Consider the following 27,510-nt stretch of genomic DNA (forward strand, 5'->3'; position numbering starts at 1 on the left):
ATGAAGGCTGTTTGTCTCCAGGTCCTGTTTGTGCTGAGGGTCTTGTGCCTGGTGACGGTGGCTGGAGGTGAGCCGCAGCTCCGCGTGCCGCCCGCTGGGATCCTGGGGAAGCAGCTGGATTCACCAGGGACTGGTGAAGCGGGGCGAGGGGAAGGGGGACGGTGGCGCTGGATCAGGCTGTGGGCACCAAGGGACCTTCGTGGGCTGGGGGAGATCATGTAGCAGGATCAGGCTGGGCTTGGGAAGTGGCCGGGGGAACCTACGGCGGCGTTCCTGGTAGATGGGAAGTCGGAGCAGCGCCGTGATGGCTTTTGGCACTCCTGAGGGTTGGCGGGGAGGGTGTCAGAGAGATTTTCTGATGATCCATATTTGGAAAGAAGCATAATGTACTTCTTTTCCCCTTTTTTCGTGTCCACTAGGGACGTGCCATGGGGGCAGACCGCAGCCTGTCCAAGGCTGGATGTCTGTCCACACAGGCTTCCTGTCCTGGGGATGCCGGTGCTCCCAGCGCCGAGAGGTGCTGTCACCTGCAGCCCCAGTGCCTGTGCAGAGTGTGTGTGTGTGTGTGTGTGTGTGTGTGCGCGCGCGTGTGCGTGCACAGGGGGTAAACATCCTCCTCTTCACGGCTGAGCAGAGCTGGAGGACCAGGAGGAGGAGGTGGGCACACCTCCTTCTGGGGTTTAAGCCATCTATAGCACAGATGGGTGATCACTGCCGGAGGCGCCCTTTAAGCAGGGTTGGTTGCCAGGCTGGCAGCCAGCTCCTCGAGCTGCACCTCACCCAGGACAAAGGGCTGATCCATTCCCACCATGGGAAGGGAGAGGGGCCAAAAGTCCTTAAGATCTGTGCCTGCTGCTGCCAGATGGGAGGAGCGAGGACAGCACGAAGGGTGGCTGGGGATGGAGCTTCTTCCTCTCCTCGCGTCTCCAGGCAGGTTCTCCAGGGCTGGCAGGAGTAAAGCGGACAACAGGGATGCCGGGCAGCTTACCCTGCCCTGGGAACCTGCTGCCTGCTTCAGCACTGCCCAGCTCCGCTCGCCTGTGGCCAAGCATCCGTCTCCTCCACAGTGATGGGATCAGGCTGGCTCTGCAGAAAGGCTGGGGGTGCTCCCTGGCCAGGGCCTTTTGAGGAGAGAGACCTCGAGAGTTGCTTTTCAGGCTCCCAGGAGCCTTGTCTCCCAGGAGTGGTGGTCCCGGCTAGATAAACTCCCAGATTCCAGCTGTCCCTGAGGTCCCTTTGGCAAAGACTCAGACGCAGCTCGGAGAAGCGGAGCTGTGTGCCCCGCGGGGGAGGAGGGGGATCATCAGGGCTGGCTCCGTGCTCCCTGCGGCATCACGCTTGCCTTGGAAGGAGCTTTCCAAACTCCTCCACTCTGGGAAAAACACACCAGGAATTCGGCTCATTGCAAACCATTTATTTGTGATGCCAATAATTGGAAAATCATTAAGCGGTTATCAGAGGAGAAGGGCTGTTGGGAGCGGTCCCTGTCCGCTCACCTCCCAGCTCTCCATAGGGAAGGATCTGGCCCTCTCGTTGCCGTGCCTGTTTTGTGGAACAGTGCTCCTGAGAGTGGACACCACCGGCAGTATGTCCTGTGGCTAATGAGAGTTAATTGGGAAGTTGGTCATTCCTGAGCGGGTATTCTTGACCCTAAAGTGCCACAGAAGACGTTATTGTGTGAACAAAGAGTTTTGCTTTGACGTTAGAGACCTAGAGATTGGAATGTGCTTCTGCAGAGGGGCCACAGGAGCGTCTGCTTGGGGTGTCTGTGCAACCGTGCGTTTCCCCGGTGAACGGATAAAAAGAGCTGGGAGTGCTCCTGGCACAGTGCTCATTCTGGCACTCGGTGGCTGGATCGTTCCCAGCTGGACTGCACCAGATTCACCAAATTCATCTGGGAATCGGAGAAAACATTTTGTAGAGACTGCATGAGCTAAACCAGACTCCAGCTCCTTCTTCACAGGGGGCCTCGGGTAAATCAGGGCTGCTTTTCCTAAGTCTTGCCCCCTGGGATGTCAGAAACAACTTGCCAGGCTGCATTGTGCCACCTCCCCTCACTTGGCAACGCCTGTTGTTGTAGGCTGGAGGTATGTGCAGGAATGCCGGGTCCCCAGTGGGGTGACTGGCTTTGCCCCTCGAAGGGGTCGAGTTGAGTTTTATTTTTACACTTTGCAAAATGAAAACCATTTTCTCCGGTGGAGATGGAAAACAGATGTTTGGTGAGAAAGTGTGCTGCTATTTATGGGAGCAATGTGTTGTTCACCAAAAGGTTCTTTCTCTGCACCCTTTCTCTGAGTCCAGGTGGTGTTCAGAGCCCACATACCAGCAAGCGGAGAGGCAAAATTCTCGCCTGGAGGGTGGTGAGGCACTGGCACAGGTTGCCCAGAGAAGCTGTGGCTGCCCCATCCCTGGAAGTGTTCCAGGCCAGGTTGGATGAGGCTTTGAGCAACCTGGTGTAGTGGAAGGTGTCCCTGCCCATGGCAGGGGGGTTGGAACTAGATGAGGTCCCTTCCAACCCAAACCATTCCATGATTCTATGAACTCCCACAGGAGAAAGAGACATGATTTATGAAGATAAATACAGGACAAGCATCCTGCCTTCCAATCTGCACCACCTGCACCAAAAGCCTGTTGGTGACAGTTGCAGCAGGTCTTCTGGGGATGAAGAAATGTGTCTTTTGGGCACCATGCTGAGAGCAGTTCTCCTGTGACCCAAACTGGAGAGGACCTGCAGGTTGTCACGGTTTTAGGCTGATCCGGCAACTAAACTCCCCACAACCATTCTCTCACTCCAGTAAAGTGGAGAGGAGAAGAATATAACAAAAGGGCTGAGGGTCGAGACGAGAACAGAGGAGCATCCACTGACTGTGGTCCTGGGCAAAACAGACTTGGCTTTCTTAAAGCAAAACAATTTATTAACAGTTACTTAGAAGAATAAAAACAAGCAAAACCAGTTACTTAAGAGGATAAAAAGAAAACAAGGCCAGATCTTAAAAACAACACCTCTCCAGCCCCCTTTGCCTTCTCTTCCCAGCTCTACCTCCTCCCCGCAGTGGTGCAGGGGGGACAGGGACTGGGGGAGTGCAGGTCAGTTCATCCCATGTTGTTCCTGCCGCTCCTCTCTCAAAGGAGGAGGAGTCCTTACACCATTTTCCCTTGCTCCAGTGGATCCCCTACTCATGAGGAAAATCCACAAACTTCTCCAGCGTGAGTCCTACCCGCAGGATGCAATCCTTCCCCATGGATTGCTCCGGTGTGGGCTTTACCACAGTCTCACATTCTTAGGGAGTCGTTGGCACTCGCTCCAGCGTGGGTCATCATATCGACTCTAAATGCGTCTCTACCTGTGCCCATGCTTCACGACTGTCCTCAGGCTCAGGCATCTCCTCTAAACAAAACACCTCCCCTCCGACGGGGGTCATCCCACAGATTCTAGATGCGTACCATCCTCAGGCCCAGGCATCTCTTCTCTGACGTGGGTCCTCCACGGGCTGTGAGTAGGTCTCTGCTCCCCTGGGACCGCCTTGGCTGCAAGGGGGCCGCCTGCCATCTCGCCACCGGCTGCAGGGGAAACTCAGCTCCGGCACCTCGTCCTGCTCCATCTTTACTGACCGGTGTCAGTGTGGCTGTTTCTCCCAGATCTCAGTCCTCTCTGGGTGAACTCGGCCCGGTGGGCACCCTGGGAGCAGGGCTCTCCCTGAGTTCCCCAAGCGGCTCCGCCGCCGCCATCCTCAGTGGGTGGCGCTGGCCTGGAGCCGCCCAGCCGGGCGCTGGGGAGCGGGGGCAGTGCCCTCCTCCCCTCTCCTTGCTCCTGGGCAAAGGCACCTTTCTGGTTCCTTTGTCCCAACTTAAATAGGGCAATTCACAGAGGCACCGATTGGCTCAACCCCAAGGGGGATGGGAGTCTGATCTGGTGGGCAGCTCCTGCCACCAGAACCTCCCCCCCCACTTCAAACCATGACAAGGTCCAGGTGCTTGCACCAAGGACCTCCAGCCAGTGCTATAGGGTGAACTGCAATGGTGTCCCACAATTTTCACAGTGCTTTTTTGTGGTTTTCTGGGTATCGCATCACCTGTTTGAGTGATAAAAACCAACCATGGCCCGGGTGGGATTTGTCTTCATAGAAGCATCTCATATTAGCAGGGATTGCAAACTTCCCTCGCGAGTTTCGGACCCCTCCCAGAGAAGAAGCAAAGGAAACTGCTGGGGTTCATTGTACCTAACAAAAATCCGACGTTTAATATGTTGGGAACTTTATTTCAGGGCAACCCAAAGCACCTCTGAAGTGTTCCAAAGAGTGTGGCCGGTTTACCTCGGAGGTAGCGGCAAAGCGGATAAGGAGCTACCGCAGGACCGAACCGCGCTGCCCCAGACGTGCCATCATGTAAGTGCTGCCCCACCGCCGCCCCCTCTGCCGGACCCCTGCAGCACCCACCCCTCGGCGCACGCCTTGGCGTTGGAGCAAGGTGCAATTCGGAAACAGAGGGAATGCTGGCAGTTATTTGGGGGGTGGGGGGGATGTTTTTCCATGTTTAAAGACCGACAGCATCCCAGCGAGATCAGGGGCTCAGGCACAGGGATAAAGGGACGGGGAAAGGGATGGATGGAGGGACGTGCTGGCAGAACGGGGCAGTGGAAGCACGCCTGAAAGCAGGTGTGTTCTCCGGAAGCAGGTCCAGACTCGTGAGCTTGACTGGATGAGAAAAACTGCATTTTTTTCCCCGGGAGAATTGTTGGGTTTGACTTACCCCAGAGGTGAGGCACCCATCGAGACCACTTTACAGCAGCCCAGGAGGTTGCTCCAAAGTGAACCTGCTGGGCTGACCCTGCAAAGCCTCACTGGGTAAATCAGAGGGGTTTGTCCTCCCGTACGCTTGCCCCTGGGCAGCTGGTGCCAGCGGAGCTTCCTGCTCTGAGCGCTGGAGGCAAACGCTGCCTCCAAACATCAGGACAATCCTTTCAAAGGAGAAAAACTTCTTAGAGGAAAACCCTTCACCTGTGAGTCATGTTCAGCTGCTCCTCGTTCAATCAGACCTCAGAGGCACCTGCTCTTCCTGAAATGAGTAATCCTCATTACGTGGTGTTTACCACAGGCTGCAGAGAGCCAGCGTCGCTGTCTGCGTGCCTGCCCTACCGTGCTGGTCATCTTGAACAGTGTCTTCTTTACCCAGTAGGTGATCGATCCCTTTTTGTTTTCAGACTTATTACTCTGAAGTCCGTGGAGCTTTGTGCAGATCCAGAGGCAGAGTGGGTGAAGAAGATCGTACAGAAACTGGACCAGGAAAAGGCTGCAGCCTCCCCACTTCCACCTGATGCCACCTCGGCAGCGGCGCCAGCAAAGCCTGGCATTTTTCAAAACCAAGTTGGTCTTAGGGTAACAGCTTCTCCTCAAACCTTTGCTCCAACTAGTTTATCCCAAGGCACTGGCACGACAGTTTTGGAGAGAATACGTGTTCCTGCTGCTGGGACAGAGGTGTCCAGCAGGTCCTCACCAGCCACGCAGAACACCACACAGCTCCCTGCAGGATCATCTCCCGTGATACAGGAAATTGCCGCCCGCTCCAAAGTCACTCCGGAAGCAAACAGAGATTCCTTAACATCTCCACCACCTTCAACAACTTTTGCAGCAGGCATGGTCTCCAGCCAGCCCACCTCATATCCCATGGCTCTTGTGCATGGCTTTGACAAGGCTGTAGGATCTACAGAAGAACCTGTAGGACATACTGCAAATGCTACAGCTTATGATCAAGACACAGCTTCTCCTAGCTCAAATTCAGATCCCACAGCCATTACTAAAGGATCGATCCATCCTGTACTTTCTACAAATGAATCCCTGGACCCTGCAAGTGCAAGAACCAACGCACCAGATGCTGCTTTTAGCAGTTTTAGTTCAGGTCTCCCCTCCATCCTGGACAGCACGGAGATCACCACAGTCCCAACCACACCAGTTCCACCAGAAACTGCTTCAGTTTCTACTCTAAACCCCACTACTGCCATAGATGGAGGCCCTTCTGTCCGTACCAAGGTTGTCAGTTCCTCTGCAGATGCTTCTGGTACTAGAACATTTGATTATTCATCGTCTGTAGGAAAGCAAGATCCTTCAGATACGTTAGTTTTTACTAGTCAAGCGTTCTCAGGCCAAGACAAGGCGCAGATGACGACAGAAAGACCAAATGATCTGCCTCTTCCCAGCTTCTTGTCAAGATCTCAAATGCACTCTATCATCCCAGTTTCTCTGGTAGGTGGGCTGATGGCCTGCAGCGTTGCTGCTGTATGGCTGTATCTAAAATTTGGAGTCAAAACAGAAGAAATGTCAAAAGAAATGGTACAGAGCTTGCTCTGGAAGAAGAAAGGACATGAGAACAATGTCTATCCAATGGAATTAATCTGAATGCTTCATGGTGTGGACATTTTTGGCCTAAACTATATGTGTGTTGCTATAGGAAAGCTAAGTTTATGCTGAACTGGTGACGAGTACGAAGCAAGACAGCGAGTAAAAATACCAGAGAAAACTGATTTTTTTGCAGAGCAGAATGTCCAAAAATCTGTCATCTAAGTCATCATTGACCAATGACAGTATTTGGGAAATAAATGCGATGCTCTTTTTCTTTCTGGCACTGCTACGTGCAAAGGCTATTGCTGTTCTAGAGCTGCTTGGTGGCTCTCTGCCAGGTGGTGGGCAGAAGTGAATTCCCAAATTGCTGTTGGGAATTTTCCTGCATTTCATCATGGCCCAACCAAGAAGCCACTCACTCACCCACGCTGCCGGACTCGGGCTCTGCCACCTTGAGCAATCGTAACGCCAAAACCACGTGATTTGCACTTAACAAACTCTCTGCTGCTTCTTCCTTTGCATTTCAGGTCACTGCTCTGTCAGACCAAGACCGATGCTGGTGGCAGCTGGGTCTCCTTGGGCTGATCAAACACATCATTTACTCCTGCTGGAGACATGAGCCTAGCTCTTCAGACAGAGGTGACAAAAACTGCCTCTGATTAGGGGACTGAAGGTCAGAGCTGTGGATTTCACGTTCAGAGGAGCTGGCAACCCACAATCCATCTCCTCCTCTAAATCAGGCCACCTTTCTCTCCAACAGCTATGGGCATTTCTTCTCACAGATTTAGTCCAAGACTTGGCTCTCGACAAATCAGCTGCACTAAAACCCTCCTGCCAGCTGGTGCACCCTGGGTCCTGCTGCATCCAGCACCAGGGCAGGATAATGTGGATGAGCCTTTGCAAATGGGACAAAACAAGAACTCACCCCAAAGTTTTGCTGCTCCTGTGATGACACTGGAGGGTTTTTGCTGTTCCGTGCAAGCACAACTCCCAGGAAATACCCTCTTGGAGGAGCTAAATGCAATTCTGGATTTCGTCATATTAGGAATTATTCCACCACAGCAGATGTATCATCCTTCTGGTCCCATATTCTCTCTGGAAATAAGCACATTTGCTGATCCACAAAAAAGCACAAAATTCCTGTTTATGGTCCTACACTTCAGCTACGTTTTAGGTGTTTTTGTGTTTTGTTTTTTTTTTTTTTCCACAGCACTGATCACCAGGCTGTTAAAGCACTGTAACAGCACCAGGCTTTTTTTAACCCAAATTGGTTTTGATTTTTACACGTCTAGACATCGCTGTATGTAAGCCTTATCTTTTATCTGTTCCTGAAAGCCCTTATTAAACATTGATTCCAGTACGAATTCTGCTGGAACGTGCAAAGGTCCTCATGATATGATGCTTTGTAGGTAGAAATACATATCAATGGTCAGACCCTCGTCTGACCAACCCTAGTGGATCAGATCCCAAAGTATAAATATGCATGTAGAAAAAGAAAGCGAAGCCACATGATAAGCAAGAAAATTGAAGCAAAAAATTATGGGCCAGCTGTAAAGCACAGCAAGAGGAATGCAGCTCATGAGATCCACCAGGTGGTACCTTCAGGGCACCCATCCAGCCATGGAGGTGCAGAGGACAGACTGGGACGGTGGTTTGTTTTCTGCCATCATTCCACCCCTAATTTCTGCATTTCATCAACTCAAGAGAGCGGAGCCGGGGATTCATCTCGGGCTTTGCAAGTGCGGGATGCAATCGGATTAACTGTAATTAGGAATTTGGGGTGAAGCCCCTCCTTGTGCAGCAGCTCTCCCATGCAGCCCAGCACGGGATGGGGGCTGATTTACCTGGGGGGTAAATCAGGGGCCGTCGGTGCTGCCGCCCCGTCCGCCCTGCTCGCGCGCGGCTGGGGCTCGTGGCCTCGCGGCTGGGGAGGCACTGTGCTATGGCATTATTTTTGTATGAAACACTAGAAATGTTATTTTTGTAGTACAGTTTTGTAGTATCGAATGTATGTGGTGTCCTGTCCTTTGCTACTGGAGCATCGTGGAGTCAAGGCATCTCTGGGAATGTCGGGAAGCACTGTGTGACTGTGCCTGCTCTGTTTTCTTGCTGGTCTTGGATGGCTCGTGCATGTCCGTGGGAGCTGGGTGGCTTTCCAGGCACTACGGTGAACGGAGTGGACACTTGTCTTGATCGGCTGCAGGTGAAGCCCTCAGCTTGGAGTGACGCTGGGGAGATGAACGTGCGCCGGGCAGATCTGACCACTTCAAGTCCCACCCACGATGTTTGTAAAGACATTGGTTTTGGCTCCCACCATCTTCCAGCTGCCATGGTCACACTGGCACTCATCGGGAGGAGCTGCTCCTCCAGCCTGGATCTGTCCTTGTTCTCGCCTTGCTCCCCTCTCCTGTTCCTGGGGCTGGCTGCAGGCAGGGTGCTGGCACCCCGCGTGGAGGGCAGTTAAACCCAGGGCAGGAGGGGACCCCTGTTCCTGCTGGCCTCACGCTGTGTGATGGGTGGTTTGGGAGGGCAGAAGCTGGATGCCAGCTCAGGAGGAGGAAGGCTGCGGGTTTCACCAGTTCCCGGGGCTTAAAACATCCTTTGCTGTAGAGCGCAGGGACTGTTGGAATCTCCAGTTTGTTTGTGTATCCTGTATATGCGAACGTGTGTATGAGATATATGTTCTGTATCTTTTTTTTTTTTTAAAGTAAAATAACTTCTTATGTTAAAAACTCGTCCTCAGGGGATTCAGCCCAGGGCTGGGTGACCAAGCCTGGTCCGTGCCGAGGTGCAGCGATGAATGTGTGGGACCCAGCACCGCGGAGGGGAATCCCAGCATCGCCGGGAGACAGCGGAGCTGTTTATAGGCTTCGGTCGCGCCAAGAATTAGCAGGGAACGTGTTTTCTCACAGGAAGCGGCGTTTCTTGTCCTGCTAAGGCAACGCTGAAGAAACAGCCAGGTTTTTGCTTCCTTTAAGCAAAGCTGCAAACAAACAGGAACCCACAGAAAACAAACGTTACGCTCCAAGTGGGTTCCGTAGGGGGGCGGGAGAGCAAGGGCTGAACTGGGACCTCTCCCACCCCAGCCAGGCTTTGGGCTGCTCTGGTTAGTGCTGGGGAGGAGAGGTGGGAAAGGACATGCAACGCAAGAGTCGGTGCCCGGGGGCTCTGACCCTTGGAAGCAGCAAGAGGGTCAAGGATGAGCATCTCCTCGCCATCCCAGGAGCCCTTGTCCTGGCCGTGCCCCATCCTCGCGCTCCGGCACCGCCGGCGCGCTGGGAAGATTGTGAGGTCCAGGAAAACTTCCCCCAGATGAATCACCAGGTCAGAAAGGTCATTCTGGCCATAAAAGGTTCTGCGGAAAGAAAAACACTTTTTTTTTCTCTCTTTTTTTTTTTTTTTCCTCCTCTCTGTGATGGGGAGAGGGTGGGCGAGTGAGGGGGAGGCTGAGTAAACATCAGCCCCCCCAGTGATGAATCATTTCCGACACGTAGGCGCTGGCGTGGGGCCGTTCGGGGGCCGCGTCTCGGGGGCACCGAAGGAGCTTTCCGATGCCCAGTCCCTCGGCCAGCTGGTGGCACACGCTCCCGGCTTTGCTGCCGCTCCCCGGCTTCTCTACATCCGACAGTGGAGACAAAGACCTTGTGCAAAGGATGTCCAGTCGTGCACCTTCCCACGCTCCTCCTGGAGGTCCATGGGCTGCTTCAGGTGTAGAATGTGGCCCAGGTGATAACTGATGCCAAGTCTGCCGTGCTCAGGTGGGACAAGGCTTGGCTTCTTCACCTAGCACACGAGAGACATGCTTCTGCCTTGAGGTTCCTCCCCAGCCCACAAGATCTAGCAGGATGCACGGTCATGGTGTGTTCCTCCTGGCCCCTTGCTGACCCACAGCTTTGGTTTCCACCTCCACATCGGTGCACACCCTCTCCATTACTTTGTTAGCTGGCTGGTTTGGTTGAGAACAAGGCGTCACTGGGACCTCCGCACTTCGAATCCCCACAGGCTCCATCAGAAGGCACAGTGGCATGCCTTGAGGGCACTAATTGGCCTTAATCACTGTGACCAGCCTCACCTGTGAATGGAGTTGCCCCACACCCTCTGCCCAAGGCCCAGGAGCTCTGTTTGGGCTCAGGCTTGGGCCTTTAGTCCTGCTTTGGGTGTGTTGTAGGGATGCTGGTCTGATGTCCTGGCCCTGGCCCCGTGTCTTGGACAGACCTTGGACCTTTGCTGTAGCTTTGTTGTCTCCTGGATGAGTGGATGGACCCTTTAGTGTTGTAGCCCTGTCTCTGTCCTTGTCCCCATGTCCTGCTGCTGCTGAATGGATACCCCTTAACCCTCCCAAATGGATCCTGGATCTGGGGCCTCACTTTGGTGAATGTGTCAATGGACCCTGTTATCAGCACTTGGCTCTGCCTTCCCCATGCTTAGACCCTGTGGGACCTCACCTCGCTGGTGAGGGCCCTGCTTGTGCTGGGGTCACCCCTGGCTCCTGACTTGTTCCCTCTCGCTGCTCCCTGCAGTGTGGACCTGGCAGTGAGACACCTCTGCCATTGTCTTCTCCAAGCCCTGACTTCTCTCCAGGTTGATGTGTGAGGGGCACGGTTATTTCTGTGAAGCAGAGACCCTGCAGTCTCCATCGTCTCTGGTTTGAGACTCGGACTGTGACTTAGGCAACGTCTGCCCCTGCGTGGTGTGGTGGTTTTTCTGTGAAGTGTTGCGTAAGCAGGCTCGTGCTCAGGGCAGCCTCTGGTCAAGCTAACGTGCCACCACTTCCATAATGCTGCCGTAGCAGAAGGCAGGACGTCCCCTTGGCTTTGTTGGCTCTCTGGTTGCACAGCTGTGGTTCTGCTGTGTGGCTGCGGTTCTTCCATGCTTTGCGTTTGCTTAATCCTCAATTATATGGAGATTGTGTCCCTGTTCATGTCACTGCAAGGGCTGCTCTTGAAGTCCCCCTTGGGTGAGCACAGAGGTTGTATGACCCTGGAGAGTCCTGACCTCTTCTGTCACCATCTCAGGTGATGGAGGAAGCTCCATTTCTGAATCACCCTTGAATTCTGCCAGATGACCTACAAGGTGACAAAGCAAATAATGTTAAAAAATAACAGAAAGAAGCGAGAGGAGCCCTCCGAGAAGGGGTGTGATGCAAGCTCAGACCATGGTTGGCCCAAATACTTCATTGTTACGATATCTAGGGACCTTAATGTATTCTTTTCATCACATTCTTTCAACTGAATTTATTTTTCTTGAGAATGATGGGTGTTATCCTAACCAAAAACTAAGGAACGAGTAAGTTGATAACTTGTTCAACTGCTTTCGTGGAGTTACCAGAATTAAATCATTAAAGGTTTCCCAGCTCCAGCTGAAATTGATTCCATGTCCCATGCTATCACAACCTTGGTTTAAAAGCTGAGCTAAAGCAGCTCTCCACTACTATCCTCAGCAAAAGGAGCTCAGAAAAAGTCAAGGTTGATAAAAGGAGGCTGTAGTCCTCACCAAGCATCATTTCCCCTGATTGCCACCTGGCACAGAAGCCTCCCCAGCACAGAGTCTCCCTTGGGAGCAGCAGCTCCTCCTGCCACCCCACATCCATCCTTCACTTAACCTCAAGGCTGTTGATCAACCTCATTGGAGAAAAATGGAAAAATGTCTCCTGTTCAGTGCATTGGAGAAAACTGACATCATACTTTATCTTTTGTTGTTCTTCCTTAGTGAAGTGGCCGCTTCCAGTTTCAGGCCCAGGTGCCACCTCTGCTTGGCCATCGTGGTGAGGGCTCCCTGCCCGGCCGTGGAGACTTTCTGCTCTATCCCCTGTGCCGGTGGTTGAGCTTGCCCAGTGACTCAGTGCAGATAATCCCCTGGAGAAGGGCTCCTGGACACATCCTTCCTGCAGCCTCTGTGTCTCATGACACCAGGCAGGACTTACCGCACAGGATGCAGCTTGGATCACCAGCTTCCAGTACTTGGTGGTCCCCAGTGTCCAGTGGTAGGAAGCAGGCTTTGGAAGAGACTCTCCTTTTCCTCTTTTTGAAGTGTTTTTCCAGGCTGTGGGGGCTGGCATGGTCATACCTGGAGTTGCAGGGTGAGCGCTGGCTCTGGGAAGGAAGGAGAGCATGGCCTTTGGTTTGTGATTGTATCCCGAGTCAACCAGAGCTTCAAAGGAAAGCCTTGAGCGAGCACATCAAAGAAATGTGGAGGGGCCTTACACTCAGCAAGCTGAGGTTTCAACAGAAGAAAAACTAGAATGTTTCATATTTTAAATGGAGAAGACTCAAAGTGGAGAAGACTTACCAAAAGAAAGACTAGAATGCTTTGTATTTTCAACGGAGAAGGCTCAAAGTGACTGGGTAGAACAGAAGATAATAGGGAAGAGTTCATTCCCAACCCTCCCGCGGCCTCCTTGGAGGCAGGTTCCCGGCACTCGGTGATGCTCAGGTGATGCTCAACCATCTCTCCCGCCTTGGCAGCCCAGCTGCTCCCGTGTGCTTTCCCGAGCAGCCCGATGAGCACACGGCTGTGTTTTCCAGCACACCTGGATACGCTCAGTTATCCACTGACACCCCATTTCCAAGCGTGGGGCTTGTTCTGCCCGGCTCCTCCCTCCCCACACCGGCACGTTTTCTAGCAAAAGCCACACCTGAGGTGTTCCCCACGCTCCCCTCCTCCTCCTCTTGCAAAACCAAGGTTTACTTTTTATGTAAACAAGCCAATTCACCAGAGCCCGTTCAAATGAAAGGGGAACTTGTTCCGGCAGCGGGGGCTTCCCGGTGCTCCTGGGTTGATGCCTGCACATCAGCCTTTCCCATCCCGAAAATGAAAGAATAAATACCAAAGGGTCTCCAGGGAGCCATGAATCATTCAGCTGCGACAGCATCGGCTTGAAAACCCAAGAAAGGGGAAGCTGAGCACCCCAGGCCATGTCTTCTGCCAGATACGCAAGCACAGCTCTGCAGACATGGGCCCCCGCTGGCGTTTTTGCTTCTCGAGGTCCTCTCCACCCAGAGCAGGCTCTTCTCTCTTCCTTGACCCTGGCTGCCGGTGCCCCCAGGCTTGCTCAGCCACCGGCACTGCGCTCCACCCTGGCTGCCCACCCAAAGCATCCCACGTAGCTGAGGACTTGCAGAAGACCATGCCTATCCATCCCCCAAATCCTTCTGCCGTTGCTCGGGGTCGAGTCCTTGGAAGGTGGCTTTGCCCCAGGTGTGGTTAGGGCAGGTCGCGCGCTCCTTTGGGTGGTGGCTGCAGGGGAGCCTGTGTTCCCCCAGCTTGAGGACATCTGCCATGGGTATGACAGCATCATGCCACCTGCCCTCAGTGGCCCTGCATGCACCACAGGCAAGACAAAAATGAGTCAGGAGGAGCAATACAGCCAACATCCCCAGCTCCACGTTACTGGTTTGCCTGCAGCTTGTGGAGTGTTGTGGTCTCCAAAGGGCTGTTTGCTGGGATGGTCTCCATGGGTTGGGAGGCAGCTCTGGTCCCAGCAGCTGTGGCCCAGATTTGGGGAGAGGGTCCCGCAGAGTCTGCAAGAAGGGAGCCTGTGGATCTGCAGAGATGGTTGAGATTGGAAAGGAGCACCCTCAAAGCTGTGGGAGAAAGGAAAGACGCTTTTGGTGACCAGCAGAAGGCACAAGGAGTTCATTACAGCCCATGGAGACACTGAGTCGCTGCGTTGAACACACAGAGGAAGAAACGGCATTGTCCTTAGGCGTTGTGGGACTTGTTTAGAAATGCTTTATTTTTAGTCCTCTGATGGCGTGGGTGGCCTCGTTCCAGCTCCTCCTGGGCCAAGACACAAGGACTCCATCTCTCCTCAGGAGCTAAGCCAAAGCACAGCAGCTACAGGGGTCTCAATATGTATTGTAATCATTTCTACCAGGTTGGGAAGAGCCTCAGCATACCCCACCCAGGCTCCTCGAGCCTTCATCAGCAGGAGATGTCTTCTACTGCAGCTGAGAGTGAGAAGACATGGCCATGACCAGAGCAGTTCTCAACATCGAGTGGTTTTTCCCTCAAGTTTTTTAAAAGACACCCAGGGATGAGACAGTCCCAGGCATAATGTCGTGCTCCAAAGGGGCAGAGGGTGCCAGTGTGTACAGATCATGGAAGGTGGGGCAGGCCACTTGGGAGGAATATAGGTCTGCTGTCAGAGGATGTAGGGAGGCAACTGGGAAAGCTAAGACCTCCTTGGAATTAAACCTTGCAAGGTCAAGGACAACAGAAAAGGCTTCTTCAAATACATTGCAGATCAAACTAACACTAGAGGCAATGTAGGCCCACTGGTGAATGAGGAGGGTGCCCTGGTGACAGAGGATGAGAAGAAGGCAGAGTTACTGAATGCCTTCTTTGCCTCAGTCTATACTGCTGGAGGCTATCCTGATGAGTCCTGGAACCCTGAGGCTCCTGAGGAAGTCAGGGTAGAGGAAGAGTCTACCCTGGTTGATGAGGACTTAGGGACCAGTTAAGCAACCTGGACATCCATAAGTCCATGGGTCCTGATGGGATGCACCCGCGGGTGCTGAGGGAGCTGGCGGACGTCATTGCCAGACCACTCGCCATCATCTTTGTTAAATCGTGGGGAACGGGAGAGGTGCCTGAGGAGTGGAGGAAAGCAAATGTCACTCTGGTCTTCAAAAAGGGCAAGAAGGAAGACGCAGGTAACTATAGACCAGTCAGCCTCACCTCCATCCCTGGAAAGATAATGGAACAACTTCTCCTTGGTGCTGTCTCTAGGCATATCAAGGATAAGAGGGTCATTAGGGGCAGTCAACATGGCTTCACTAAGGGGAAGTCGTGCTTGACAAACCCGATAGCCTTTTATGAGGACATCACCCAGTGGGTGGATGATGGTAGAGCAGTGGACGTGGTCTATCTTGACTTCAGTAAAGCATTTGACACAGTCTCCCACGGCATCCTCACAGCTAAACTGAGGAAGTGTGGTCTGGATGATCGGGTAGTGAGGTGGATTGTGAACTGGCTGAAGGATAGAAGCCAGAGAGTAGTGGTCAATGGGACAGAGTCCAGTTGGAGGCCCATATGCCCTCAAGGGTTGGTACTGGGACCAGTATTGTTCAACATATTCATCAGTGACTTGGATGAGGGAATAGAGTGCCTGGTCAGTGAGTTTGCTGATGACACTAAACTGGGAGGAGTGGCTGACACACCTGAAGGCTGTGCTGCCATTCAGAGAGACCTGGACAGGCTGGAGAGTTGGGTGGGGAGAAATTTAATGAAATACAACAAGGGCAAGTGTAGAGTCTTGCATCTGGGTAAGAACAACCCCATGTACCAGTACAAGTTGGGGACTGAACTGTTGGGGAGCAGCAAAGGGGAAAGGGACCTGGGGGTCCTGGTGGACAGCAGGATGACCATGAGCCAGCAATGTGCCCTTGTGGCCGAGAAGGCCAATGGCATCCTGGGGAGTATCAGAAGGGATGTGGTTAGTAGGTGGAGAGAGGTTCTCCTCCCCCTCTACTCTGCCCTGATGAGGCCGCATCTGGAATATTGTGTCCAGTTCTGGGCCCCTCAGTTCAAGAAGGACAAGGAACTGCTGGAGAGTGTCCAGCGAAGGGCCACAAAGATGATGAAGGGAGTGGAGCATCTCCCTTCTGAGGAAAGGCTGAGGGAGCTGTACTGGGCTATACTGGTCTCTTTAGCTTGGAGAAGAGAAGACTGAGGGGGGACCTCATTAATGTTTACAAATATGGAAAGGGTGACTGCCATGAGGATGGAGCCAGGCTCTTGTCAGTGGCATCCAATGACAGGACAAGGGGAGATGGGTATAAGCTGGAACACAGGAGGTTCCGCTTAAACATGAGGAAGAACTTCTTCCCAGTAAGGGGAACAGGACACTGGAACAGGCTGCCCAGAGAGGTTGTGGAGTCTCCTTCTCTGGAGATGTTCCAAACCCACCTGGCCGCATTCTGGTGTGATCTGATCTAGGTGGTCCTGCTCCGGCAGGGGGATTGGACTAGATGATCCTTTGAGGTCCCTTCCAATCCCTGACATTCTGGGATTCTGTGATTCTGTGAATGTGAAGAACAGCTTGAGGTGGCCCCTTGGGTAGCTCACAGTGAGGGGCGACTGTGGCGCCCTGGGGACCTGCACGGGATTCTGCTGCTCCACACATCTGCTTAAGCCTGGGGAAAAAAGGAGAGAATGGGGAAAGGATGAGCTTCAGGGCAGGAGCTGTGTGTGACTGGCAAGGCCCTGCAGAAGGGTCCTGGTGGTCCAAGTGGCTGGGTGAGGAAGGGGTGGTGGAGTGCAGCAGGGAGAGGCTGTCCCCAGGTTAACGCCGAGAGGTTGACCCTCTTTCAGCCGGTCCCCACAGGATGTGGGAGGCTTCAAGGCTGCGAAGGGAAGGAAGATGTTGGAAAAACATCCAAGAACTTCCAACACTGACTTCTCCTTCCGCATCTCTCAGCCTGATTCAGCCTCCTGCCCGGCCCTGGAGCCAAGGGGCTGAGTTGGCCTCATCTGCAAGGGAGGACTTGACTGCATCTCCTTTTCCTTTCACCCCAAGCTTCCCAGCAGGGAAACAAGGACTTTTGGCTGAAAGCTTGTGTTCATCTCCATAGGAACACACCATAATGTGATGCAATTTCTGTCCTTATGTGACATCTTGCAGCTTTTGAGCTGCGGAGGGCTGGTGGCAGGAGCGGTGACGGCGTTTCTGCTCAACCCGGGGCGTTCACGAGCCGTCCAGCCGTCCGCAGCACGTGTGTGTTGGCCCTGGGGCTGAAAAGTGACTTTGCACCAAAATCTGGTCCTTTCCTATCGCCACTGATCCCGTCTCTGTGGGTTTGGGAGCCCTCAGGGTTGTGCTTCTGCAGAGGAGGATTTCACTTCCCTCCTCCTCTTTCCTAGAGACGTGTCTCAAGGAACACAGAAGTTGCTGAGATCTGTCCAGTCTTTCTAGGTATCGCCTCGGCCGGTCACCCTCTCACGTGACGTGGAAATCCCCTCGGCCGAAAAAAGCATAGAGGGCTTTCGCCTGAATTTGATTGAAATTCTTTGGAAAAGGGCTGATGGGGAGGGGGTGAAGAGGATAAATTGAGCCCCTCCTCGCCTGAGCTCACAGCCGAGCTCCTGCGGAGAGGCAGAGCAGCAGCTTGCGAGGAAGAGCCCTCACGCAGCCACCATGCTCGGTGCGAGGACAGCCCTGGTGCTCGCCGTGCTCCTCACCCTCTCCCCACGCTGCGAAGCAGGTGAGGCACCTCCCGGTCTGGAGATCGGGGTCGTCCCGTCAGGGACGTCAGGCCAGAACCCCTGGTGTGGTGTGGGGATGGTGCTGCTGGCAGAAGGGGCAGCCCGCAGGGCAGGGCAGGGCTGTGTGTCCTGTGGTGCGGGGAGGGATGGAGATGGCATTCAGGTCCAGGCGGCTTTGGGAAAGCTGGCTGCAGGGTCGGCAGTGCTGGGCAATGACCTGGAGCATCCTCCTGCCCCAGGAAGGAGGGAGGTCTGCAGCCTCTGCAGAACTTGGGGGATGTTGTGTGCATCAGCCTTGTCGTGGGGGAAGGTCTTAAAGATGGCTCTCCAAAGCTGGTGTTCACCATCTCTCTCCATCTCTCTCTCCTCCAGGCCCTCACACACCGTTAGAGTGCTGCTACGGCTACACGAACTCCACTATCCAGCTGGCTAATCTGAGGAGTTTCTACAGGACTCCCAATGAGTGTTTTATGCCAGCAGTTGTGTAAGTCCTGGCAATTTCCTCACCACTGCGCTGTCTCCTGTGCCACTGTGGGTTCAGTTCACCCACCCCATCTTGGAACAGGACTGGGCCAGGTCTGCATGGCCTCCACAAGTGGCATGAAGAGGGCAGGGCCACTTCTGCAGGGCAGAGTCCAAGACACGAGTCCATCACAGCTCCTGAAGGCTCTGCACAGACCCTAGAGGCTTTGTGCTGCAGGATGAGCTGCTTGTAGGACACCAAGCACCCAGCGTGCAGGGCAACAGGGGAAAGAGGAGTGCAGGGAAGGGAGGATGGCGTGGACGTGAATGGGACTATAACTTGTTTCTCACCAAGCCTCACCTTTCGTCTTGGCAGGTTTGAGACCAAGAAGAGGAAGATCTGTGCAAACCCCAAGGTGACTTGGGTGGAGAAAGCAGTTGAGTACCTTGAAAAAAAGAAGGGACGTCATGCCCCGTGATGTGGAGCGGGTGCCCTGGTTCAGGCTACCCAATGTCCTGGTGGGAAGGTTCATAGTCATCCTCCTGGAAAGGGCTGCTGGAGGCCCCCACTGGAGGGAATGGCCCTGACTCCCCAGAGCCCTGCACTGCATCAGCCAGCTGGGCTCCAGCTCCAGGGGTGCTGCCGGCCCCGCCAGCACCCGCCTGCCGAGCAGGGCTCTGAATAAAGGTTTCTTCTGTGTGGTATCAGAGAGTGGTGTCCTTGCTTCTCCCAGGCCCAGCAACTGGGCTGCTGCCAGATGGTCGAGGCGTGGAGCCGGCTGAGGGGCTGGGGTGGGATGGGGGCTCTTCCCACTGCCTCCCCAAACCCTGTGGGTCTCACTAGGGCAAGCAGGGAGGGGGGCTGGGAGGGTGCTGCGTGGATAATCTGGAAATTTGGGTATTCGAAAGGGGCTGAAGACTCCTCTGAGGGCTTCCAGGTGCAAAACTACAGTTGGTTTTAGGCATGGAGCTTCCTGCTTGTCCCCTCAATCCACAGGGTGCCACATCTTCCCCAGGGCTCTCCCGGACCGCAGCTGTGCTGCAGAGAAGGGCAGCTCTGCGGAGCTCCCTGGGTGGGTAGAGGAGACCTGAGATGCAGGAGCAGCCAAGGGCTCCCCAGGGAAACTCCGTCGGTGCCAGGGGCTGGGGGAGCCCACCAGTGAGCCCTGCCAGGGGCTCGGAGCAGGGGGGAGAACGGGAGGGCAACAATGAGGAAACTTGTGGGTTGAGATGAAGATAGTTTAATAGGAAAAGCAAAATCCGGGTGTGCAAACCAAAACCAAAATGAGGGACTCACTCACTTCTCCCCATCCGCAGCAGGTGTTCGGCCACGGCCAGCGGAGCGGGGTCCGTCCCGCGTCATGGTGACTCAGGCAGACAAACGCCGGGGCTCTGAGCATCCCCCGCATCTTCCTTCCCTTCCCCAAGATGGTTTAATAACTAAAGGGGAAAAAAAAGACAACCAACCAACCAAAAAAAGAAAACCACAAAAAAATCCCTGCCGAGGGATGCAAAAGACATCGCTCGCCACCAGCTGGTCAATGCCCAGCCAGGCCCTGAGCAACAGCTGCCCCTGGCAGCTCCGCTGCCGCCATTCCCAGCTCCTGGGTAACGGGATTTCGGCAGCAGCACCTCCAGGGATGCTTTCATGGTAGAGGCAAAACCCACCCAGCACTGAGGGATGACCCTGACACACTGAGCTCTGGGAACCGGAGGTCTCATGGGCACCAAGAGGCAGGTGGAGATCTCTGGGGTGCACCAGGAGGTGCTTCAGCTTGAGGAAGCCCTTTAAACAGTTGCCTTTACTCTTCAGGAACCTTCAGAGCCTGGAGACACCCTGTTTGCTTGGACTTGGTGCCCTCTCCTGACAGCTGTGTCGTGGCGGCAGCCCAGACCCCAGCGGTCTGGCTGTATGGGGACATCCAGCCCACCACCACGCAGGGAGTGAACGCAGTGTGTCTGGGAGCCCAGAGCTGACCAAGGAGGAGCATCCCATCGCCTGGAGGAGATGGTGCTGGGGCCAAGCAGGATCTCACCTCCATCCTGATCCTTCAACTGCCTTCCCCAGCATTGGCTCCCAGCAGACATCTGCCAGCACAGAACCAGCATCATCATGATCTCAGCTCTGGCTGAGCCCATTGAGAGGGCTCGTGCCCCATCTAACAGTGCATGTGGGTCCCTGCCAGCCCCCTCAGCCAGGAGCCATCCTGCTGAGCAGGACCAGGTCCTTGCAGGACACTGTCTTGCCAGGTTCTCCAGAAAGGGCTGGTCCAGAGCATCCCTCCTGCCCAATGACATGTTCTGGCAGTGCTGCACCAGTGGCCCAAGCCACCAGGAGAAGGAGGAATCTGGGGCTGAGGAAAAGGAGGCAGCTGATGCCCTTGAGCAGGGGACCCAGCTGCGTGGTGCCAGCCCCATGGCATCCAGCATGGTGGGGCTTGGGTTGTCCTTTGGAGCTGCCTTCTCCAATCAGCGCAGTCCTCTGCGGCTGCTGTTGCCTGGGGACAAGGATGGGACAAGAGCTGTGAGGTCACTGCCAGTGCTTTGATGCCACCATGTGCATCAGAAACCCCTGGCAGAGGTTTTTTCCAAACTGAGGACTGGAGAATGGGACAGTGATTGCGTGTCCTGTGGGAAGGTCTGGGTAACCTGGGACCTGCCATTCTGGGAAAGCCTTGCTCAGCTGTCAGGAGAGGGCACCAAGACCAAGCAAACAGGGTGTCTCCAGGCTCTGAAGGCTCCTGAAGAGTAAAGGCAACTGTTTAAAGGGCTTCCTCAAGCTGAAGCACCTCCTGGTGCATCCCAGAGATCTCCACCTGCCTCTTGGTGCCCATGAGACCTCCAGTTCCCAGACCCACAGGGAACAGTCTGGCCCCACAGACACCCCATCTCTGATCCCGTCCAAGCAGGATCCATGGAACTGGAGAATGGACACAGCAGGGACACTCGGGGCCCCAGAGCAGCCTTTATATTTGTATATTAAAGAGTTTTCTTCTGCTTTAATTTCTTTTTCTCTCCCACATGTTTGCATTGCCACCGGCTTTATCTCTTGCTGAGTAATTGCTGCTGCTTTTTGTCTCTCTCTCTCTCTCTGCTCAGCACAACCAGTAGTTAATTGGACAGACATGTAGGTTACTGCTATAGCCATTAGATCTCTCTCTCTCTCTCTCTCTTTGACCAACGTTTTAAGCACATTTTCAAACCATTGACCAATGAGTGGTGTCCAACCTCAACCATCAAAAGCGGGGCGGTTTTTGTTTTACAAAAAAACTTTCAGGTGGCTATGGATTGTCATTATGTCCATTTCTATTTTTCATCTTGGTCTAGACAGAAACAAGGACGAGTGTTAACGGGAGCGCAAACCCCCTCCTTTGGCCCTTGATAGATCATCTAATGCTAATTGGGTTTTGCATTGCTGTTTGAGATCTAGATCTGACCCATTTGTAAGGTCTTCTTGGGATCTACCATAGCGTTTGTAACGCTGTGTCCCCCAACATGTGCACTACTGCCTTTTCCAATGCTGTTATTCCCACCCATGGCAAGAAGGCTCTGGTGGATCACGAAAGTCAGTTATTGTTATAGTTTCACCTTTTCGGCCATGGTTGATGGCGATGAAGATCTCCTCCAGACAGGGTTTTGGTGGCATTGGCGTCAGGGACCAGCATCCAATGTGCAAGTGCCTTCTGCTCTTCCATTTTCTTTGGCATTTATCATTTGCAGAGGATCAGCACACCCCATTAAACTACTAGTTTTTGTGATTACCCACTCAAAAACCAAAACATTGCATGAGTCAGAGAATATTTCCCATCTCTACGCTGTTTTTTTTGTGTTCACACCTACCCATTTTAATTTCTAAAGCTCAGTTCCCCCTGAATTGCAGCCCTTTGCCTTTAACCCATGTCTAGGGGGTGGTGTGACCCTGGCAGCTTCTTGGGCTCGATGGTCTGTACATCAGGCTCGTGGAAGGAGCTGCAAAAAAGGAAAAGTGGGAGAGCCAGGGAGGATGCAGAGACTGTAGAAGGGGGCTCAGGGGCTGGGTATTGGCTATTTTCTTCCTGCAGAGCCCTTTCCAGGGGAAAAGTGGCTTTAGAACCCCGAGGTGCTGTGTCCAGATCTCCTTATGGTCACCCTGCTTCTGTACCAGGCCACCAGACCTGATGTCCTGCAGACCACATCTGCCAAACCAGAGCTGTCAGCACATTTGGTTTGTTTCCTTCTCCTTTCTCCTTCCAGAAAAGTCACGCAAACATGAGACAATCTTCAAGGAAATTCATTTCCACCTTTCTTCTCCTCCGAGAAGCCTTACCCCATCCCCAAGCCACAGCCAGGTCCCCTTCCCATGCTCCCACTCACTGTCATCCCATGCGGATGCCCAGTGCATCCTCACCCCCTCCTCGTGCACCAACCACAGCTGCATCTCGCCTTCCCAGGGGCAGATCTCCACATGGAAGCTGGGCTGATGATCACTGGCAACCCATGGTGCTGCTGCCGAGGTGTGTGCCACCCACCCCTCTCACCCTCAGGGTCCTCTCCGGAGGTTGGGATGACTCTCTTGGGGTTGTGGTAAGGTTTGTCCCACCTCCCTGCAGAAATGACCTATCTGTGCATTGACGACCACAAGTCCCCATCCTTCTGACCTTCTCATCGCCGGTGTGGGAGGCAGAGGCAACACTTGGGATCAGACCTGGGATCAGACTCAGACTCTCCTCAGATGCCCCACTGCCATTGCCCCATTTCTGCCCCTTCTATAAAGTCTCCTGAACCCACTAAAAACCATCTCAGCTCCAGGGTCCCTCCTAGCTCTGTTCAACGTGTCTTTTCCTGCCTGACAACATCCATCCCATCCCATCCCATCCCATCCCATCCCATCCCATCCCATCCCATCCCATCCCATTCCATCTCTTCAGCGGGTCACTGCCTAACCCCGTGCCCGTGGTACGGCCCGGGAGATTGGGGAGGCTGGTCTTTGTGGGGGGATCTCATAAGTCACTTGTCTTTGATGATCCAAGCGAACCAGCTAAACTCATCAATGACCTGTTCCTGCTCATGGAGTTTGGATTGTCTCTCCTGTCAGAAATAAACAGGCGAGTGTTAGACCCGATGTCTTGTCTCCAGAGGAAGTTGGTTTTCGTCTGCAGGTTGAGGAAGGTGATTCTGCCCCTCTACTCTGCTCTCGTGAGACCCCACCTGGAATACTGCATTCAGCTCTGGAGTCCCCAACACAAGAAGGACATGGAGCTGCTGGAGCGGGGCCAGAGGAGGCCATGGAGATGATACGAGGGCTGGAGCACCTCTGCTCTGGAAACAGGATGAGAGAGTTGGGGCTGTTCAGCCTGGAGAAGAGAAGGCTCCAGGGTGATCTTATTGCAGCCTTCCAGTACCTAAAGGGGCTACAGGAAAGCTGGAGAGGGGCTTTGGACAAGGGTGTGTAGTGACAGGACACGGGGCAATGGCTTTGAACTGAAAGAGGGGAGATTTCGATGAGATCTAAGGAAGAAATTCTTCCCTCTGAGGGTGGTGAGGCACTGGCACAGGTTGCCCAGAGAAGCTGTGGCTGCCCCATCCCTGGAAGTGTTCAAGGCCAGGTTGGATGAGGCTTTGGGCAACCTGGTGTAGTGGAAGGTGTCCCTGCCCATGGCAGGGGGGTTGGAACTGGATGATCTTTGAGGTCCCTTCCAACCCTAACCATTCTATGATTCTATGATCTGCTGTCCTGGGTAAATTTCAGTTCCCCCAAAGCCTCCTGGAACCCCCTTGCAACCTCATGGCTCTTCCGCAGAAAGCAGAAGTGGCTGCCCTGCTTCTCGGCCTCTTCCAGCCACTGCTGGACACACCTCCACAATAAACACCACCAGAAATCCCCTCGTCCCTGGGAAGAAGCTTCTAAGAATGAGTCCAAAATTTTTGGAAAAGCGATTAAAGTGGGCGGCATGCAGAGGATAAAGGATGGGGCGGTGAGAGGCAAAGCCACAGACACCGGGCAAGGCGGCACGAAGCCAGACAAAGAGCCCTCACGCAACCACCATGCTCGCTGCAAAGGCGGTCCTGCTGCTCACGATGCTCCTCACCTTCTCCCTGCACCGCATCACAGGTCAGGCACCTTCTCCTCCTCTTCCTCATGGGATATCACCACGGGTCGGGGCTCGGGGTCCTTGCTGGGGATGTCCCATTGGGGAGGTCACGCAGGAAACGCCAGTGTGAAGCGGGGATGGTGCTGCTGGCAGGAGGAGCAACACCCTGGTTGCACGTCTCGGGGCACAGGGAAGGGTGGAGAGGGTGAAGATGGTGCCGGGTGGCCTGAGCACAGCTGGCTGCAGGGCTGGTGGCATGGGGGGGGGCCGTGTCCTTGCTAAATAGAGAGATTCCTCTGTGGAGGAGACCTCAGGGGCTTGGGGAGATGCTGCAGGAGCTTGAAGGAGACTCCGGCAGCCGTTCCCCAGGTCCCAGCTGGATGAGCAAGTGGGTCGAGGTGGGGGGTGCAGCTGTTCAGAGCTTCCCAAAACACCTCGTGAGTTGTGCCCTCACCTTGGAAACACCCAAAGCATCATCCCCAGCGCAATGTGGGCCGTGGGGTGCCGGGTCCCGCGCCGTTCCCCTCCCCACCCTGTCCACGTTTCCCAGTCCTGGGCTTGCTGCCATGAAGGGAAGCGGATCCTGGCTGTGGGAGCTGCAGAGAAGCTCCACGGCCTCCCTCCCGTTACACACCCGGCGGGGTCGTTGTCTGGCGACGCAATTAGTTGCGAAACTCTTCCAAGGGCGTTGACGACGTCTCTCCCTCCCCTCCCCAGCCCACTTCACGCCCACCGAATGCTGCTTCGAGTACGCGCAGAAACCCATCCGACAGATGCAGAGTTTCTACGAGACGCCCCGCGAATGCTCCATGCCCGCGGTCGTGTGAGTACCCCCGGCGTTTGCCCCCGCCACGGCGTCGCGGTTGGCACCTTGAGCAGCTCCCCCCGTCCCAGTGGGGACCACGTGCCTGGGAGGGGCTGCGGTGGGAGAGTAGCTCTGTGGGATGGGCAGAAGGGGGAAAAAAAGCAGGTTTTGGTGCTTTTTTGCTGATGTCAGTGGTCTGGGAAGCCTCAGTCATGGACCACCAGCCCTGCCCAAGGAGGGCATGGGCTGATGGAGATCATTCCCAAGCCTCCATCGAGGGTGGGGCTGCATGCAGGGAGGAGAGAGGTAGCACACGGGAAGGGAATGGTTCATGGTTCACGTTTTCACTCTCTTTCCTCACTTTCTTGCTGCAGGATTGTGGCTGCCAATGGTTCCGAGATCTGCGCCGACCCCAAGATGTCCTGGGTGAAGAAAGCCATGAAAAAGCTTCGAAGGAAAAAGTAAAATCCTCCTTCTGCCATCCGCCGACCAAATTGCCCATCCGGTCCTTCCGTCTCTGGAAGAAGCAGACGGTGCTTGTGGCACTTCTCCCATGGTGGTGGATGCCAGTGCTGCAGGTGGAGCCAGCCCGTACCCTGGCGGGACCAGGTGTCACAGCGGCTTGGACCAGCCAGCCACCAAGTACCTCCTGCCACCACTGCCCTGCCAGGATGTGCAAAGCAGAGCAAATATTTATAATAAAGACTCATTTCCACAAGCTGCTCTTTGGGTTTTTCCTGGTTCTTCAGCCCGAGGAGCAGATCCTACAAGCCTAGAACATGGTGCAACCAAAAAACCCCTTCGCAATGGGTGTGTGTTTCTCCAGGCTCAGAGAAAACTGTGCCTTGTCATGGTGTGCTCCCTCGGGAACATGAGAGTGGAGCTATGTCTTGACCCATAGGTCAAGGACCCAGAGATGAGGTTACCCTTACCCGTAGGTAAGGCTATATGTCCTGACAGCAAACCCTTATTACCTTGTCAGCCTCCAAACACAGAATCACAGAATGGTTTGGGTTGGAAGGGACCTCAAAGATCACCTAGTTCCAACCCCCCTGCCATGGGCAGGGACACCCTCCACTACACCAGGTTGCTCAAAGCCTCATCCAACCTGGCCTGGAACACTTCCAGGGATGAGGCAGCCACAGCTTCTCTGGGCAACCTGTGCCAGTGCCTCAGCACCCTCAGAGGGAAGAATTTCTTCCTTCTATCTCATCAAAATCTGCCCTCTTTCAGTTTAAAGCCATTGCCCCTTGTCCTGTCACTACACACCCTTGTCCAAAGCCCCTCTCCAGCTTTCCTGTAGCCCCTTTAGGCACTGGAAGGCTGCAATAAAATCACCCCGGAGCCTTCTCTTCTCCAGGCTGAACAGCCCCAACTCTCTCAGCCTGTCTCCAGAGCAGAGGTGCTCCAGCCCTCGGATCATCTTTGTGGCCTCCTCTGGACCCGCTCCAGCAGCTCCGTGTCCTTCTGATGTTGGGGACTCCAGAGCTGAATGCAGCATTGCAGGGGAGCCCATGACCAGCAGAGACGTGATGGGCAAGCAGTGCAGGGACCGCTCCCTGCTGCCAGTAGACCACACTGGATTTGCTCCACTCCACGGATGGTTTACAGGACAATCGGTGAAGGGGCATTGGCTTGGAAGAGGCAAGAGCAAGGCGGAGAACGTCTGCCCGCAGCCGTCTGAGGCCCAACCTGGTACAACAGGGAAAGCCCCTCCAGCCCGCAGGATGCTGGTGAAGCTCTAAAGCCCACCTGAGCCGTGGGGCATCCCGCATCCCTGCCACGTGCTGCTCCCTCCCTCCTCACCCACGCCAGCCTCTCCTGGCCAAGCTGGCCAGTAGCTCCCAGGTTCTTCCACCAGGTTTCCCGAGGGCCCAGTTGGATTGAAAAAGCCGAGTCATTTTCGCCCTTTGGCAGCGAGGGCTGGCTCCCAGCCAGGAGCTGTGTCCTCCAGAGTCTGAAGAGCTGGAGAGGTTGTACCTGGAGCCAAGCCCCGAGTCTGTGCAAGCCCCGGGTGGGTGGGGTGCCCGTGGGACAGGCTATAAGAAGCACCGGGCAGCCGAGCAAACAAGGCACGCCGGAGCAGAGGGAGAGAAGGACATGGCCGAGCTGCACGTCCGCTCCGTTCTGGTGACTGGGGCCAACCGGGGAATCGGCCTGGGGCTCGTCCGGCATTTCCTGGGGATGCCCAAGCCACCCCAGTGGGTCTTTGCGGCTTGTCGGGACCCCAAGGGGCAGCGAGCGCAGGTGAGGCTGGGCTGGGACGGAGCGGGCCAGAGGGACGGAGCAGCAGGTTGGAGCAGGGACGGGCTTTGCAGAGGGCTCCAGCTGCAGCCGGGCACCGCGGCACAGGGCAGCCGGGCTGGGACGGCTGTGGGACCAGCTGTGCGAGGGCTGTGGGAGGGGACAGTGGCACAGGGTGCGTGCCAGAGGCACAGAGCCCCATCCGACAGCAGCAGGGCACCCGGAGCAGGGTGCTGGGAGCCAGGCGGTGCAGGGACGGAGCTGCAGCGACGTGGACTTTGCCTGGGCAGGGCTGAGCCTGTGCGCAGCCCCTCCTGCCTCGCTGTGCCCACACGGTCGCCTCTCTTGCAGGAGCTACAGAATTTGGCCTCCAAGCACCCCAACCTGG

At 54.8% G+C, this 27,510-nt stretch overlaps 3 protein-coding genes across 5 annotated transcripts; all 3 read left to right on the forward strand.

Annotated features, from left to right (window-relative positions):
* Positions 1-6,392, forward strand: LOC104371320 (uncharacterized). Of its 2 annotated transcripts, XM_086621193.1 has the most exons (4): positions 1-67; positions 4,265-4,385; positions 5,201-5,668; positions 5,747-6,392. In XM_086621193.1, exons 1-4 carry the CDS (start codon positions 1-3, stop codon positions 6,390-6,392), a joined length of 1,302 nt encoding a protein of 433 aa, XP_086477319.1. The 2 variants fall into 2 exon arrangements, with proteins under 2 accessions (XP_086477319.1, XP_086477318.1); XM_086621192.1 differs by having other exon boundaries at positions 5,201-6,392.
* Positions 6,393-17,472: 11,080 nt separating this feature from the next.
* On the forward strand, positions 17,473-18,481 carry LOC104383134 (C-C motif chemokine 5-like). Its single transcript, XM_086621284.1, has 3 exons — positions 17,473-17,539; positions 17,913-18,024; positions 18,379-18,481. Exons 1-3 carry the CDS (start codon positions 17,473-17,475, stop codon positions 18,479-18,481), a joined length of 282 nt encoding a protein of 93 aa, XP_086477410.1.
* Positions 18,482-24,026: 5,545 nt separating this feature from the next.
* Positions 24,027-25,343, forward strand: LOC104375609 (C-C motif chemokine 3-like). 2 transcript variants are annotated; one of them, XM_009981999.2, is made up of 3 exons: positions 24,027-24,093; positions 24,791-24,896; positions 25,253-25,343. In XM_009981999.2, exons 1-3 carry the CDS (start codon positions 24,027-24,029, stop codon positions 25,341-25,343), a joined length of 264 nt encoding a protein of 87 aa, XP_009980301.2. The 2 variants fall into 2 exon arrangements, with proteins under 2 accessions (XP_009980301.2, XP_086477351.1); XM_086621225.1 differs by having other exon boundaries at positions 24,027-24,082; positions 24,780-24,896.
* Positions 25,344-27,510: the final 2,167 nt, after the last annotated feature.

The sequence above is a fragment of the Tauraco erythrolophus genome, chromosome 15, assembly GCF_009769465.1.
Source record: "Tauraco erythrolophus isolate bTauEry1 chromosome 15, bTauEry1.pri, whole genome shotgun sequence".
NCBI classification, from domain to species: domain Eukaryota; kingdom Metazoa; phylum Chordata; class Aves; order Musophagiformes; family Musophagidae; genus Tauraco; species Tauraco erythrolophus.

Bases quoted from the DNA above. Each gene is read 5' to 3' on its own strand.
- LOC104371320 (XM_086621192.1), top strand. From the start codon at position 1: ATGAAGGCTGTTTGTCTCCAGGTCCTGTTTGTGCTGAGGGTCTTGTGC. The intron at 68-4,264 runs GTGAGCCGCAGC...ACTTTATTTCAG, and splicing joins CCTGGTGACGGTGGCTGGAG to GGCAACCCAAAGCACCTCTG. The intron at 4,386-5,200 runs GTAAGTGCTGCC...TTTTGTTTTCAG, and splicing joins TGCCCCAGACGTGCCATCAT to ACTTATTACTCTGAAGTCCG.
- LOC104383134 (XM_086621284.1), top strand. From the start codon at position 17,473: ATGCTCGGTGCGAGGACAGCCCTGGTGCTCGCCGTGCTCCTCACCCTC. The intron at 17,540-17,912 runs GTGAGGCACCTC...TCTCTCCTCCAG, and splicing joins CTCCCCACGCTGCGAAGCAG to GCCCTCACACACCGTTAGAG. The intron at 18,025-18,378 runs GTAAGTCCTGGC...TCGTCTTGGCAG, and splicing joins TGTTTTATGCCAGCAGTTGT to GTTTGAGACCAAGAAGAGGA.
- LOC104375609 (XM_009981999.2), top strand. From the start codon at position 24,027: ATGCTCGCTGCAAAGGCGGTCCTGCTGCTCACGATGCTCCTCACCTTC. The intron at 24,094-24,790 runs GTCAGGCACCTT...TCCCCTCCCCAG, and splicing joins CTCCCTGCACCGCATCACAG to CCCACTTCACGCCCACCGAA. The intron at 24,897-25,252 runs GTGAGTACCCCC...TTCTTGCTGCAG, and splicing joins TGCTCCATGCCCGCGGTCGT to GATTGTGGCTGCCAATGGTT.